The 16,530-nt window shown below is 49.9% G+C and overlaps 1 protein-coding gene and 1 long non-coding RNA gene across 2 annotated transcripts in view; one reads left to right on the top strand and one right to left on the bottom strand.

Moving 5' to 3' along the window:
* Positions 1–16,530, bottom strand: part of ZSWIM5 (zinc finger SWIM-type containing 5) — a 70,946-nt gene that overhangs the window by 32,834 nt on the left and 21,582 nt on the right. The window contains exons 3-4 of the mRNA XM_030573194.1: positions 4,171–4,319; positions 2,925–3,075 (exon numbers count right to left, since the gene is read on the bottom strand). Coding sequence (XP_030429054.1) covers positions 2,925–3,075; positions 4,171–4,319 — 300 coding nt within the window. The remainder of the gene's footprint in view (positions 1–2,924; positions 3,076–4,170; positions 4,320–16,530) is intronic.
* On the top strand, positions 14,968–16,516 carry LOC115656453. The gene is made up of 3 exons (XR_004001664.1): positions 14,968–15,101; positions 15,208–15,346; positions 16,431–16,516. It is a non-coding gene; the product is annotated as an uncharacterized LOC115656453 (long non-coding RNA).

Here is a 16,530-nt window from a genome sequence, read left to right as displayed (position 1 = left end):
ACTGCATAAAAACACACTTCCTTTTATCAGCTTACAATTTGTTATCTTTCAAATTTCCCTGTATATCCCCTGGCTCTTGTATGAGGAGAATGAGTAAAGAGCAGTGCCTGATTTACAAACCATCCGCTATTTGGTACACCTCCATCCCGTCTCCTCTCATTCCTCCCTTCACTAAGCCAGACGGAAGTCTCTCCACATAACTAATAATTTTCATCACCAATCTCTGAACACCCACTATTTCCACTGTCTCCTTTTGAAAGGTGACTTGGTCTGAAGACAGCATTCCAGGGAGGCTAAACATGGATTTACAGAATACCATTGTCATATTTGCTGTATACAGTTTGATTCCAATGTTTCTTCTTCCTGTTTGGTTGACCGAGCTGTCCCCAAAGATCCCTGGATGTTTCTTTGCAATGTGCATTCCCCTGCATTTGCTGGCATTGTATTTCAGCTGCTATCACACTGACCTAGCCTTGACAAGTCTCTCTAATGTTCCTCAGATTGGCTAGACTCATCCATTGTGTCACCTGAAAACGTGCTCATGGCACTGCTCACCTCCTTCCCAGACCACTAATAAATATCACAGTGCCGGGCCCTGCATGCAACGCTGGGGCACCCCACCACTGGCCCTCTGCCATGCTGAAAATGGACCGTTTAGTTCTACTGTTTTCTGACTCTTCACTAGTCTACAAAGCTGCAGTCCGGTGGCTCGGACACTCGACTAGGACTCAGGAGACCAATTCCTGGCCAAGTGACCCAGCTGGGTGATCTGGGCAAGACCCTTCCCCTCCCTGTGCATATGTCTACACTGCAAAGAAAAACCTCCATTGATCCGGGCTGGCGCTGCGGGGCTAAAAATAGCAGTGTAGACATTCCCACTCGGGCTGGAGCCCAGACTCCGAGACCCTCCCTCCTCACCACGGTTCAGAGCCCGGGGAGGGATGTCTACCCTGCTAATTATAGCCCAGCAGCCCTAGAGCCGACTCAATTGACCCCGGGCTCTGAGACTCGGTGCCCCCGTTTTTCTGTGCAGGGCAGATGTACCCTCTGCCACCCCTCCCTCTCCCACCCTGAGGGGCCTCTTGCCTATTTAGCTTGACAGCTCCTGAGGGCAGGAACTTTGTGCTTGGGCAGCATCAGCCACACCAGGATCCTGATCTCAGTTGCAGCTTCACCACTAATCATGCAAGGAATCCCCAGAGAACTTCACACCTCACCCCGTAACTGGTTAAGTTTCCTCACGAGGCTCCCATGCTGGCCTGCATTAAAGATTCTTTGAAAATCCTAATAGCTCCCGGTGGATTCTCTTTTCCCTGCTTTTGCTGACGTGGTCAGAATTCTCAATCAAAGCAGCAGGGTTTTCCTTCCCAGGAATTAGGCTGTTTGTCCCCAGTACATCATGTTCCGCTGGATGTCTTCTTCCACGCCAGTCACTGCTTCAGGCCAGTTCATCTGGCACTGAAGGACAGTTGCTGGGAAGGATTTCCCAGGATCACGGCAGCACCTCTTTGAAAAGGCAAGTGCCATGTTTGCTACCCTCGGTGATGCTTCAGGTGTCTGGGGTGAATCACAACCATCTTCTTCCTAACTTCACCTCCAGCAGAACGTCACCTCTGTAATTGACCAGCACTGTGGGGACGGATCACTGGGGCACAAATATCTCATCAGCTGGGAAAGTAACTTGTACAGGTTCTAGACCGCAACTTGGGGTTTTCCTTCACTTGTAACCAATTCCTTCCGCTGGCTTTTATTTGGCTCTGGAACTCAAGCTTTGTTAAACAAACTGTGATCTGGTTTTCGTATGGACCCGTCTACGTGCCTGGTGCTAAGGAGAGTGCTGAACTGAGGGGAAGCTGGTAAACTGGGGTGCTCTGTCTTCACGGCTCGGGGCACTCTGCAGCATCCAGAAGACAAGGGACTGGGCACCTGAGTGTAACAAAGTCAAGTGTGTAAACATGCGCTGGGGAGGGGCGGGGGCGTGTGACACCCCTGGAGCGGTGCGCCTGCGTTGCCTGCAGCTTGGGGAGAATCCCTCCCACCCCCACATACATAGACGAGGTTCCCTCCTGCTGTGAGCAGCTGGCAGCGAGTCTCCCTGGTTAACCCTGAAAAGCGTCACTCCCTCCCCCACACACTGGTGACCTGCCCCCACTGCCTGTCATGGGGAAAAGCTTTGCTCCCCTGGACAAAGCTGAAGATGCCGCCTCTCTCCTTGCAGATTAGGGCTCGCTAGTAACACTATTTCTGGCCCACGGCAACAAACGGTGCAGACCCCCCCCAAGCTCCTCTGACCTCAGCCACTGCCCGAACCTTTGAACGGGTTTCTCTGCCGAAGGCTGAGCAGGGAGATCCAACAGGCAGACAGCTCGAGGGCACGGAGCATGACGCTCCCTGCCAGAGCTGCCAGCCCCAAACCAAAGTCTACTCAGAGACTTCTAGCCAGCCAGACAAACTTCCTTCCCTACCCCCATTGCTAAGCCACAAGCCAAGTTGTTCTCAAAGCAGCCTCTAGGACTTGCAGGTCCCTCACGTCCCTCGGCAGACATTTCGCTGAGGAGCCTTCAACACAGTGACCTGCACCCTAACACCAGTTCTGTCTCCTGGGTAGAAAAGGGGTGGGCTGGTTGGTTTGGTTGGTTATTTCTAAAACGGAGAAGCTAAATCAGGAGGAAAAAGAAATTAATTTCTGTCTGATTGATTGCTACAAAACTCACCCTTCCCCCTACTGCCTGTGCACCTGTCTAGCCTTCTGCAGCCCGTTCAGGCCCATGGGACGGCTGGGCGGAGTCAGAAAGTGCTGGGTACTTACGGTCTTTCAGGTCGCTCTGCTAAAACAAGCTCTTTCCAGCCATTCCCAGCACAACTGACCTGACAAACTAGCAGCCCCGACAGCCCTGCTGTTCTTTGCAAGATGGGAAACTTACCCAGCTCATCCCAGAGCTGTCTGCATTTGTCCGTCATGCCTGTTCCCTGCTGCCTCCAGAGGGAGAGCCGGGGATCTGCCATGAATTGCTCCGTTATTAACGTCAGCATCCTGGCTCCGTTGGAATCTCTCATGCGCAGCATCTCACGGACCTGAAGCGGAAGGGAGGAAGAGGTCGGGAGAAATCCTTAGATTAGAGGCAGGAGGGGTCAGTTGGAGAGAAGGTGGTTTTTAAAGACACGTTCAGGCTCTTCGGAGACACGCTCCATCTCAACAGGATCACATTAGCCGGCAGAATAGTAGGATGCTGTGCTACCTCTAGGCCAGTAGCTCTCAACCTTTCCAGACTCTGTCCCCCTTTCAGGAGCCTGATTTGTCTTGTGGACCCCAAGTTTCACCAAACAACTTGCTTACAAAATCAGACATAAAAATACCAAAGTGTCACAGCCGCCTCGTTACTTAAAAACTGCTGCCTTCCTCATTTTACCATATAATTATACTATAAATCAATTAGAACAGAAATACTGTGCTTATATTTCAGTGTATCGTATATAGAGCAGTATAAACAAGCCAGTGTCTGCATGAAATTTTAGTTTGAACTGACTTTGCTAGTGCTTTTTATGTCGCCTGTTGTAAAAGTAGGCAAGTATCTAGATGAGTTGATGTACCGTCTGGTAGACCTCTGAGTACCCCCAGGGGTCCATGAACCCCTGGTTGAGAACCACTGCTCTAGGCAACGCGTGGTCACCCATCCAGGCTACTAGAGGGACAGTAACTTACCCAAGAGTCTTTTGACAGGGCTGACGAGCCCAGCCCTCAGAACCGTTTGAGGTGGCATGTCCATCCCAGGCTACAGAACTACTGTTTTTTTGGGATCTGACTCATTAAAGATCTTAACGACAGGAGCAGAACTAACAGTGCGACTCGTCTTTGCAAGCACCATCCACAAGCGTTCACTTGTATTGCTCCTGGATACCCAGCTCGGCAGCCCTCCCACATCCCACGCTGGCAGAGGACATGGGAGCGAGGAGGAAGCCACTTCCTGGAGCACTCTGGGCAGCCTAGTGAGGAGATCATGGCCTGGAATGGACATGCTGGATGGTAACATGCTATGTCAATAGAGGGCCAAGCTGTGCCTTTGAAAGCCCAGCCCCCTACACAACGATTCCCAGCTGAGCACAGGGTGAGGCGCACATGGGGATGAGCACCAGAGAACTCCACAAGGAAAAGAGTAATCAACGGCTCACCTTGGCGAACATGGAGTTGAGCTGCTTCCCAGAGCCGTAGTACCCTCCCTGAGACAAGAACAGCTTCACTTGTTCTCTCACTTGCTCCTCGTCCAAATGCCAGCAGTTTTCATCGTCGATGCTGGCACCAGCGGTGGGGTCTGGCGCACCTGTGGAAAGGGAGGTGATCACGTTTATTGCTGCAGGCGCCAGACCCGGGCGCTCTCCCCTCGCACGCTTCCCCAGTGGAAGAGGCCCAATGACTTGCAAGAGATGCTGCCTGCCGGCGTGAGGCCTAAAACGTGGCGCTCGTTAACAAAGAGAGAGAAACAAGCATCAAGCCCTCTACAGGCCCTACCACCACCAAGAACTTTTCATGATTCATTTTGTAATGGTCAGCGAATGCTTGTGTTTCTCCTTTTCTGTCACCAACCTAGGCCAGGGGACACGAAAAGGTCACTGACTAGGAGTGGAAGGGGGACTCCTCGGCGAAGTGACTGAAAGGGGAGAACAGACCCTAGGGGAGAAGTCAAAGGACTGGGGAATGTTCAGGGTCAGGCATCGAAGGGCTCAGTTCACACTCCAACGCACTGATCCTGCAATTATACCCCGCTAAGCCCTGTGCCAGGAAGCGTTCTGGTGTCCGTGTGGATCCACTGGCAGGATCAGGGCCCAAGATGACAAACCAAAGTGGTGGTGGAGAGGGATAAAATGAACCCAACTCCCCCCATGCTCCTCTACCAAGTAAGGTTAGAGATAAGGAGTGAGTCTGGTTTCTTTTAACTACAAAGAGGATAGGGGCAATGTCACTACAGCAGACGGCTGAGGTTTTCATCTGGCCTCGTCCTAGTGTTTGGAGATTTCTGTTTGCCCCCATTGTTGCAAACCTTCCTCAGACAAGCAGTCCTCACTCCCCCGAGTGGCCCCATCAACTTCAGCAGATCTGCTTGTGTGAGCAAGGTTTGCAGGGGCTGAGCCATATTTTCTAACAGCTGAATCAGGATATTTCAAAGGGAAAAATCGCAGCTTCTTAGAGAAAGAAAGAGGAAGATCTGGCTTTCCCTTCACACCTCTCTCATTCTCCTTTTTGTATTTCAAATTCTTGTATCTGTTTTGCTACATTCATACTCACCATCAATGACCGTCCCTTGCTTTGCAGGCTCACACTAACTCGGTTACAGTTCCAGAGCTGGTGGAGAACAGCAGCTGGCGGCACAGCTGATATGCCCAGCCTGGTTTGCCGTTTGCATGGAAGACACCCAAATACGGCAGCTTCCAAGACATTCCTTGCAAAGTCAAAAGGAGCTAAGCTTGGAGATGAAAGACCCAGTTGACAGGATTTTTTTCCTCAGAAGCCACTAGATAAAACGCAGTTTGTGTCTGTCGAGCACAAAGCAATATTTATTCCCAAGCACTCAGCTGTGCAGCCCTCCTGTTGAATTAAAAAACATTTTGCATTTCGGAGCCGCTGTCGATTTGTGCTGACCACAAATATAGAGTATTTTAAAACCTTTCACATTCTTCAAAGGCAGCTTTGTGAGCAGCCGAACAATGCCGCTACTTTGTGAAAACTATCAGCATCTCTGCATCTGGATGCTTGACATTAGATAACAAAACACTCCGGCTCCCCATGCGAGACCGTTCTGGTTCTATATAGCAAAAGGGCTCAACAGAAACTCCTCGGTGAAAAATGGTGACGATGAAAAATCGGAGAGCCTGGAGCATGCTCCGCTGAACTGTAACCTACTTCTCTCCTGCCTATTTTCACTCCTGAACGAGTGAAGGGGTCAGCGCTGGAACGGCAGGACACCGCACAGCCAGCAGAGGGAAAGCAGGGGCTAAAACGTTTCCAATTAATCTCAGGAATGTGACCAGGAAAGCACATCTCCACTGTCCCGACCCACTGGCTGGGAAAGGCAGCTCTGATCTTCCTGATTGTAGCTGGGCCACAGAGAGCTTCCGGCAGGTTCTCCACCTCTAGGAACTAGACCGGCACGCCAGCCAGTCAGCTCCCGCGCCGGGCAATGGGCCCAATCCTGAGAGCACTCAGCTCCCAGAAGGACCCTCTTTTAGAACGACGAGAGACAGTCGATGCTGCTACGTCAACGGATGGAAAACAACCCCTCTAAAGTCCAATTCTAATACTTCTGGTGGAGCCAGGTAACTGCTTCCGAGGAGAGGGCAACAAACCTAAGCCACTTTGCCACCTTTTGGGTGAGAAACTGAACACATCTGACCCAATAAGATACAATTACTTGTCTTTTCTACACCCCTTTTAAAAGCCTCCTTCAATCCTTGCTAGCAATCAACGCGTGCGGGACTTCCCAGCCAAGCCCTAGGCATACACTGTACCCTACCCAAGGAAGATACTGACTCTAAATTATGCTGCTGAGGAAATAGCAATCGACGGGACAATATCATTGGGGCAGAATTTAAAATAGTAGGAAGGAAATGAACAGACACTGGCTAAGTCCAAAGGCAGCCGTGCGGCGCTCCTGACATTAAACTAGAGACAACGGACTGATCCTGATTCCACCAACACCAACGGCCAAACCCTACGACTTCGGCTGAAGGAACGGGCCTAAGGGACTGAGACCCCTTTGCTTCAACACCGGGCTGGAGTTTAAACATCTTTCGTCTGTATTCCTGGTTAGCTCCTCTCCCTCGCCCAATAATGAAGGAGAGCGAGTGGTGTGACTACCCAGAGCCAGGGACCTCTGACCTGACCTATCTCAGGCACTTATCTGGACACCATCACCACGCTCCCTGAGCCCCTCCAGCCTGCAACGTATTTATCCAAACACCACCCCTGGACAGAGGTAGAGAAGTGCTGCTATCCCATTTCACAGAGGCACCGAGAGACCTAGGGGCTTGCTCAATGTCATACAAGGAGTCTGAGGCAGAGCACGGACCTGAACCTGGGTCTCCCGTGTCTAACCACTGGGCCAGACCTTCCTCTCATGACCTGGTTTGTAATGTTCTGAGCACCCATTGCTCTCAATGGATCTGTCTACACGGGGATAAAAAACCCACAGCTGGCTTTGGGCAGCTGGCTTGGGCTCACAGGGCTCAGGATGAGGGGCTGAAAAATTGCTGTTTAGATGTTTGGGCTCAGGCTGGAGCCCAGGCTCTAGGACCCTGCAAGGGTGGAGAGTCCCGCCCTGAATGTCTACATGGCCATTTTTAGCCCTGCGAGCCCAAGTCAGCTGACCCAGGCCAGCCATGGGGCTTTTATCCTCGTGTAGACAGACCTAGTATCTCTTAACATAAGAACAAGGGGGCGGTCAATTAAATTGAAAAGTGACAGATTTAAAAGTGATAAAAGGAAATACTTTGTCACATGATGTGCAATTAGACTGTGGAACTCATTGCCACAGGAAGTCAACGAGGCCAAGTATTTAGCAAGATCAAAGAAAGGCTGGATGTTCACATGGATAACAAGAATACCCAGAGTTGTAATTGATATTGATAACCAAAAAAAGGGTTGAAGGATATAAAAATTTTCATACTTCAGAACTTAAACCAAGGGATTAAGAAGAGAGCTACATAGGGGGCAGAGTACCCACATCGGCCTACTGTGGGGTTCCTAGCCCTTCCTCTGAAGCATCTGGCACTGGCCACTGTTGGAGACAGAATCCTGGGTAGATGGAGTTTGGGTCCGATCTAGTCTGACAATTCCCATGTTCCTAGGGAAACAGCGCAGACTAACAGATCGGACATTGGATTGGGACTCGGGAGACCTGGGTTCCATTCCTGGCTCTGCCACTGGCTTGCTGGCTGACCTTGGGCAAGTCACTTCCCTTCCATGACTCAGTTTCCCTACCTGCAAAAGGGGGGTGATACTGACCTCCTTTGTAAATGTAAATAACAATAATACATAGCTCTGAGATGGCTCTTTACATCCAAGGGCTGTATACATGAGCTAGGTATGGTGATGAGTGGTAAGTGACATCACTGGGAACTGCGGACACTCAGCGCCTCTGAAAAATGAGGCCACCGGGTTTAAAGTTTAAACCCGAGAGTAATGAACAAGAGGATTGTTTAAAAATATGCAAAACTGGAATGATCCAGGGGTCCTGAGTAGCACGGCCATTATTTCCATCCGGCAATCAGTTATAATGGTCACTGCTCTAAACAAAAACGTGATGGCAAAAAGAAGCAGCGTCTGAGTGGATTTTGTATGTAACACTGTCCCCCTCCACCATAACAAGTCACCCGGTTTTCACATCCAATTTTTAGATTTCAGTTGAATGGTAGCATACTTCCGGCACTTCAAAATAAATATCTAGTTATTACTTGTGAATTTATTTTGCATTAATATAAAAGATTCATAGAGGATGTTTGTAATATCAGACTCCTACACAGAGAACCGGGAAGAGCAGATAACGTATTACCAATTACACCGGGGAAATAGACAAACATGTAAGAGTAAATAATGGGATTTGTGAGATGTTTAAATATTAATGATAGGAACATTCAATTGTATATTGCCAATTCGAACACTGCGGTAACCTAGCCAGTAGAATGTGGTGATGTAAGTAAAACTGAAGGGTGGTTCTGTGTCTGGCCTCCAAATTAGCAGGGAACAGCATGGAAAGCAGGTCTCAAGTCTGCTTAAAATGCTGCTTATCATGCCTGGTCTAAAAACCCTGTTTTCAGATATGCTTGACAGATTTCCAATATTTAAAGAACCACCTCCACACACCTCACCTGGAAAGGCTGCAAAACCATCACACAGACTTCAGAAGTATGAAATTGGTACAACTAGTGCCAGCCGAACAGTCCCATCCATTACTCCAGCCCCAACGCTTAAGAATTTCCCATCCATGTACAGAGGTCTCCTTATGGGAAACAAAGCTAGACCAGAGAATCAAAGCTATCAACTTGGGGTTAAAGAGAAGAGAAAACAAATGGCTAAGAAATCAGTTGCTAGATCTGCAGAAAACCCAATTCCGTCTTGGAACGTAAGTGGCCACATTTCCCCGGCGTCTGGCTGTGGAGTGCACTTGGAACCTAGCTCTGTTCACATGATTACAAGGAAGAGAGTCATTCACATGGCAGTGGATGGGAAAAAAGCAGAACACCAATGAATATTCAGATATTTCCTGGCTAGCCTCCAAAGGCCACAGGGCCCTTGTGTCGATACTCCAAGTGCTTAAGCATGGCCAAGTTCTCCGATGGGTGCTTCCTAATGTGATTCTTCTGGAGTTCCTCTGAGGAAGTCCTTCACCCAAGAGGGTCAGAGGTGTGAAAGAAAGACCGACAACCCCTGCCTAGCTCCACAGCCATGTGCCTGCCCAGGAAGCACGTTCACTAACCAAATGCAGAAGCGGTCACAAAAAGAGATGTGAGAAGGGAGTTGCCTGGGCCAGGAGAGGGACAGGCAGGGGAGGAATAAAGGGGATAAAGCAGAAAGCCTGGCCTCACGGCGGTTCAAACAGTAGATCTATGTATGGATCAGAGATCGTGCTGTCCTGGGGCTCACTGGTGTTGCTTTCCTCTCCCAACCCCCTGCTTTCAAAAGTATTTGTCTAGGGATTTAAACATCCCTCATCACTGTAGTATCTCAAAGCCACATGCTGCAGCCTCTGTTGCTCCAGCTGCCTGGACAGAGTATTCTGCAGAATGCACAGGACTGCAGCAGACCTCAGCCCCTCCTCGCCTTCCTTCTCTTTGCAAAAAAAGTCACAAGCTTGCAGCTACACAGTTACGGCCCACAACAAGGAGACTGAACGAGACTGGCATCTGGTTGTACCTCTGTGTGTGAGAGAGATGCCCTTGACCACATCGGCACTTGGGATGGGAGAGATTTAATAGGCAAGTGCTTTAAAAAAAAGGAGGGGGGGATGACAAATAAAAAAATCTGGGTAAAAAGAGAAGGAAAAGATTTTTTTTTTTAATCTGGAAATGGAGAAAAGCCCCTATGAACAAAGGCTAGGAAGGCAGCACCTTCTTCTCCAGCCACGAGGAGCCAAACAGAACCACAAGGCTGCTGCTAGCAGATGTGCACGGAAGCACAGTCTGAGCTTCAGCTCCTACCTAGGGTGCTGAGGGCTTCCGCTTCGGGGCTTCCCAGCCAACCTCCCGTGGACTGACTGGAAGCTTTTAGCGAGGTCAGCAGTGTTGTGAGGCACTTGCCCTGGGACCTGACGGCTCGGGAAGAACCTGAAGCAGATCTCAAAGCCAGCTTAGTCATGGCCTGCCCCAAAGCCCAGGAGGAATGTCTCATGATTGCACATGGGGCCTTACGGAAAGCCCGCTGGGCTGCTTCTCTGACGTTTGGAGAGAAAACAGAAGTGAATGGAAGCCACCCAGACAAAAGCTCAAGGGGAAAAACAGGCACTAGGAAAGCAAATGACCTATAACGAGATAAAAATAGCAGAGAAGTGGAGGGTCATGTCTTTTCATGGGTCTCTCAAACCGCCGCTCCCTTTTTTTAAACTAAACGAGATCAGATGAGGTTTTCTAAGGAAGCCTCAGGATTCAGACAAGCGACCCAGCATACAAATCAAATACAGTAACTGAAACTGAGTCAGGTCAGAGCAGTAGTCCTGGAAGCTCCTCTCCTACCAGCAATGGCAGAAGAATTGATGGTGCAGCAGCTCAAGCTGTGTTAGCCGGAACCATGTTTAAACAGGACGGGAAACCACACATCTCACACACGCAGCTACATGCCACCGTGCGCATCATCTCCGGCACTCTGCGTCCAACTCCACTCTCATGGCTCCCAGTTCTGAGCAATATCGCTCCTCCCCATATCAGCCGAGAGGTCACCACTGGCAAGTTACTGGAGAATGTAAGCGCCAGCCCAAGCCTGCCACTGTGCAACGACCACCAGCCACACATCTGCCATCACGTCACCCATTATGGTCTCATCCGCCACGCCAGGATGTTAGGGCGGAAACACTCTGATGAGAGGCATGGATCTGTTATAATCCCCAACCAGTCCCTCGTCGCCGGCCTCACAATCTGCCCGCCTGGTTCTGACCAGCCCCATCGCCAGTGGTCCCTGCTGAACAGGTTCCGGACCGGGCAAGGTCTCTGTGCAGCCAACCAGTAGCGCTGGGGCATTTGTGACAGCTCTCTGTGCAGCTGCAGTGCCACACGGACGACGCGGCATGTTGTCAAGGAATGCCTGCTGCCTAGGTTCTGCAGGGGCCTCAAAGAACTGCATCACGCCACTGCAGATCCCATCGCTTGGCTAGACAACTAGGCACACGCTAAATAAATCAACAGCAGGAAGAGGGAGGGTTTCACCGCCACACGGGCTGACCAAGAGCTGAACTGACAGACACCTCAAGGGACAGATACGTGAAAATGCAACGCTCCAGGGAGAGGCGTGCCCCATATCACCCCCCTCCTAGTGCCTGGCTCTGCAGCAGTGATGTTGCCAGCGAGACTAACACCATGTGAGGCTTGAAACATTCGCCCTCCGCCTTCCAGCCCAAAGCCCTGGGACAGAGGCTTGAAGGTCAGGATGAGAAGCTTCAGCTTCATGCAGGACGCAATGGAAAGGCTCTGAGAAGGGCTGATGTGGTCAGAGCTGCGAGAGGGGAAGCTGGAATGGGAAACATCTGTTTAAGCCATCTAGCTCCTCTCCTTCCCCAGCAGTAACCTAATTTTTCCCTCTACTGACAAATGCTGATCCAAACCCCAACCTTCTGGCAGGGCTTGAAGAACCGGTTTAAATACACCGAGTTGCTTATAGATACGTAGATTCCAAGGCCAGATGGGACCACTGTGATCATCTAGTCTGACCCCCTGTAGAACACAGGCCACAGCAATTCCTAGAGCAGAGCTTTTAGAAAAGCATCCAGTCTTGACTGAAAAATCATCAGTGATGGAGAACCCACCTTGCCCCTTGGTAAATTGTTCCAACGGTTAATTACTCTCCTCATTAAAATCCAATACCCTATTTCCAGTCTGAATTGGGTCGGTGTTAGAGCTCTCCCGGCTAGACTGAGGAGCCTGTTATTAACTTTCTGTTTGCCATGTAAGTACTTAGAGACTGTGATCAAGTCACCCCTTAACCTTCTCTTTGTGAAGCTCTTTGCGGCTATCACTAGGAGGCAGATTTTCTAATCCTTTCATCATTCTCGAGGCTCTTCTCTGACCCCTCTCCCTTTACCAACATCCTTCATGAATTGTGGGCACCAGCGCCAGACACAGGATTCCAGCAGCGGTAGCACCAGTGCCACGGGGACAAGTAAAATAACCTCTCCATTCCTACTCAAGATTCCCCTGTTGATGCATCCCAGGCTCCCATTACCTCTTTTGGTCACAGCGTGACACTGGGTGCCCATGTTCAGGGGATGAGCCACGATGACCCTCAAATCTTTTTCAGAGCTAGCTTCCAAACATGAACCAAAGAAACTCATGCAGAGTTGCCTTCCTGAGTCTGCAGACTGACTGGCAGCCAACACTTCTGCTGCTGCTCAGACCTTCATCAGGCTGCCGCAGTGAAAACTGACCAGCGTTGCCAGAGTTCCACTGGTGCTATTCAGAGCCCTCTGGGCTCCATCTCCTACTACTGTGTCCCTGAGCCCGTTCACGTTGAGAATGAATCCTGGCGCTTCACAGCCTTCTCCCGCAATAGCCTTTCACTTGGAACACACTTCCCCAGCCCAGTTCAAAGATTCTCCTAATCTTTCTCCCCCCATTACCTCCTCAAAGACACACTTCTCTCGTGTGGCATCAGCTAATCCCCCCATTTGAGGAACCACTGCTAGAGAACCCCTCCCACACACCCCCCAAAACGGCTCTCCCTCCTGCATCTGCACCATGCGCTAACTCTGTTGTCATAGACTGTCTTGGGGCAGAACCATGATCTCATGTTCTGTACCGCACCAACCAAAATCATTGTCCCCTCTGTGTAAGGCACAAATTCGAGTTCCAGGAGCTCTCAGGCGATGGGAATCGATCCAGGGCAGGCAGCTAGCAGGGTGACAAGAAACCCTCCCAACAGGGAGAGCAGTGGGCGCAGCGGCTGAAGGGGAGAGGAAGACTTCCAGTAGCTTTCGTTTGTACTGCAGCAGAAACAGCCACAACCAGCTCAGTCTGCCCCTTTAGCAGCTCCCCCTTGCTGCCGCCAGCTGCGTGAGGGCCGTTACCAGCCGAGGCAGACTGCCGAGGAAAAAGGATAAGAAACGGAGTTTGATCTGCAGCGTTAATGACAGCAAGACCACAATTTTGTGCCATCTCTGGGGGTCACATTAACCTTTACTGCAAGCCCGTGAAACTCCCCCTGGGGGAAAATGCTCATAATGAAAGTCTCTGTGGTCACCTTATTAAAACTGCCAGAGAAGACTCAGAACACAGACGGGTTAAGAGGGTGAGACACTTTCATTATGAGTCTTTGCAAGGTTCCATTCGAGCCCATGCCTGACGTAGCGAAACAGACCGATGGTCACTGACAGGGATCATGAGGGGCACCTTCGGCAGCCCCGTTCGATCGATGCCATGGTTTGTCACTGTTCAGCTACATCCCTGGAATGCTGGAGATCCCCTATGTCCCACTAGGGAGGGGATTTGAGCAGATCTAAGCCCAATGTGGAAATTAACCGCCCTGGCTCCCTGACAGTAACAGGAATGAGCCCTAATACTAACACACCCAAATGGGCTGCCGGACACAGCTGGCTATACACGATGCTCCATGCTGACTGCTCCGAATGCGCTGAGGAACTCTGGGAGGAACGTGATCATCATCATCCCAATTTTATTTCACTGAGGTTACGTGACGGGCCTACACTCACCCAGCAAGTCAGAACACACCCAATTCCCAGCTGCTTGCACTAATCACTAGACGATGCTGCCCCCGCATGACTCACCGCGCTGAAGGGTTGACAGCTCAGAATGAGGCTGGTTAGTAAGTGTGAATCACAGGGGCTGGACACCCGGGGCAGGCTGATCGATACATGCACCTCTACAAAAAGCAGCCTCTTCTGTGAGCAGAGCCAGGCAGGGAATATTTAACATTGATCTGACCTGTGAACGCTCTCTCTTCACAGAAAGGTGGGATTTCAGGGCAGACAGTTCCTTCTCCAAGACAAAGTAACCTCAGGCTGATTCAGGCTGTAGAGGCCAACACGCTGAAAGTCTCCCTCGTTTTTAACACCATGAAGGAGACTAAATCTTGGCCCCCAGAGGGTTTCAGTCAGACAAGACCAGAAACAATGGGGGAGGGAGGGGGAGATTAGGGAATATGTCTTAAAAGTACCATTTCAAGTATAGCCATATGATAGAACTTTCAGGGGAACTGATTCAACTTCCCAAAGAGGTGGGTGAATTAAAAAAAAAATCTACAAAGTTTTAAATCACCCAGCTTCAAGAATACAGAAAGACTGTCCTAGGCTGGCACGTGTTTGGAAAAGAAGGGCAGGGCAAGGGAAAAATAGACTAGGCCTACTTCAGATTGCTTCCAGCTTCAGCCATTGGAGAACTCCGGTGTACTCGCAATCTGGTACCCACAACCCCTTCAGATGGAGGCTGCAGAACTTCCTGGGTTCCTTGTCTTAGGCCTTGTTGTTCAAGATGCCCGTTCCATATAACTGCTGTGCGTATTGGTGGCATCCAGAGTGCACTGTGTACTAATAAAAGTTTGCAATACTGATCTGGTTCCCAAGCTAAAACCTGGACAACAGGTGCCTTAGAACACTAACATTTTCTACTGGGCCCCTTAGACTCCAAGACATCCAAGGGAACTGATGATTTATCTTAAATTCTTTGAACCCTGTTTTGAATCCTAGTGCAGTGCGAGAGATTGACTGATTTAGGGTTTGTCAAAGCATTATGGATCTCTCTCTCTCTACTCCAGGAACCGTGTCTGTGTCATCTCCAAGGATGAAGGCATGTGGTATTTAAGTTTTGGCATCAGAGCTATCTCATTCATGAATCTTTGGATAGCTAATCACATCCCTACACTTAGTAAGCATGTGTTGCTTTGTCAGATCAAGGTAATTTGTTAGTATATATAGAGAGAGGATTTTTTAAAAGAATATTTCACCACTCCAAACTTTAAAATAGAGACACTAACTAAAAAATTGTCTGTATTTTTACAAGGCTTGGAATCAACAAGTTTTTGGCTGCTATCTGCTGACTACAGCAACAAACGAATTCCCCTTGTACAGGTCTTCGGGCTCTTCCTACTCTGGAGAAAGAAGCGCTACGCAATGGCTCTCACTCCAACTACACCCCAAAGGTAAGGTTCAGAGCGAGAAGAGAGCTGCCACCATTTTTTGCTTAAACACTAACTTTGCTCTACACAGGGATTCAGACCAGTTTTGATCCTACTTACCCTTATATTGGGCTTTCCCTCTTCACAGCACTTCACACATGTTCATCCCCACACCACCCTTACGCAGCAGAGAAGTATTATCAACTCCTCTTTACAGCTGGAGGAATAGACACAGTGACTCCCGGTCTGATTGTCAGAGGTGCAGAGCATCCTGAGACCCCACTGAAGTCAAAGGGAGTTGAAGATGCTCTTCATCTCTAAAAAACCTGGTTGTATGTGTCTGGCTCAAGGCCACGTCAGAAGCCGGATTAGAACGAAGGAGATCCTGGCACTAAACCTTGCGCTCAGATCCCTGGACCAAAAGCATCATACTAATCCTCACCTATACAGTACCTTCCAGAGGAGGACCTCGCAGCACATTATAAACGTGAACTGAGCCTCACAACTCCCCCACCCTGCTGAAGTAGGGCGAGATTGCTATGCTCATTTTATACTTGGCAAACAGATGCATGGCGAGATTAACGCCTCATCAACACTTGGCTACCACAGGGTTAGCCCCACAGGAGAGGGCAATGTTTGAAGCATCTTCTAATGCAGCTCTGGGCTGGCACAGCTCCCATGGTGCTGCACCGGGGCTCCGCACACAGCTAATGCTGGTGGAGCGGAGTCGGGAACGGGAAGAGTGAGCATTTGCCAAGATTTCCCAGGGTTAGGTGAGTTGGCCAGAGCAGAGCCAGGAGCCAGAGCCATTCTCCTGACTCCCTGTCCTGTGCTTTAACCCACCAAGGACTCCTTAGAGGAGACAACCACATGCAGCCCTCCCCCAACCCTTGCCTTTGACTCTCCCCTCCCTCTCTATTCTGTGCTATTTATCGCACATCATCTGTGACCCTTGGTTGTATCTGTCTGTGTGATCCAATGGCCAGCGAATAAACATGCAGCCAACAACACAGACCAAAGCAGATACAAGCGTCGAATGCCGATGTGATACTAATGCAGGCGCTTGGCTGTCAATTTAATTTGTTCCTTTTCATCTCTCTCTGGGCAGAAGCAGACAGGCAAGGCCGCGTCCACTGCTGTGCAATCTCTATTGCAAGCCCCCGAACCTAAAGATATTACTGCAAGTCATCAAACAAGCCGTAAGAATT

Source organism: Gopherus evgoodei, chromosome 8 (assembly GCF_007399415.2).
Source record: "Gopherus evgoodei ecotype Sinaloan lineage chromosome 8, rGopEvg1_v1.p, whole genome shotgun sequence".
In the NCBI taxonomy this organism is placed as follows: Eukaryota; Metazoa; Chordata; order Testudines; family Testudinidae; genus Gopherus; species Gopherus evgoodei.
The sequence above is the reverse complement of the archived record's forward strand: the minus strand, read 5'-3'. Positions and strand labels throughout refer to the sequence as shown.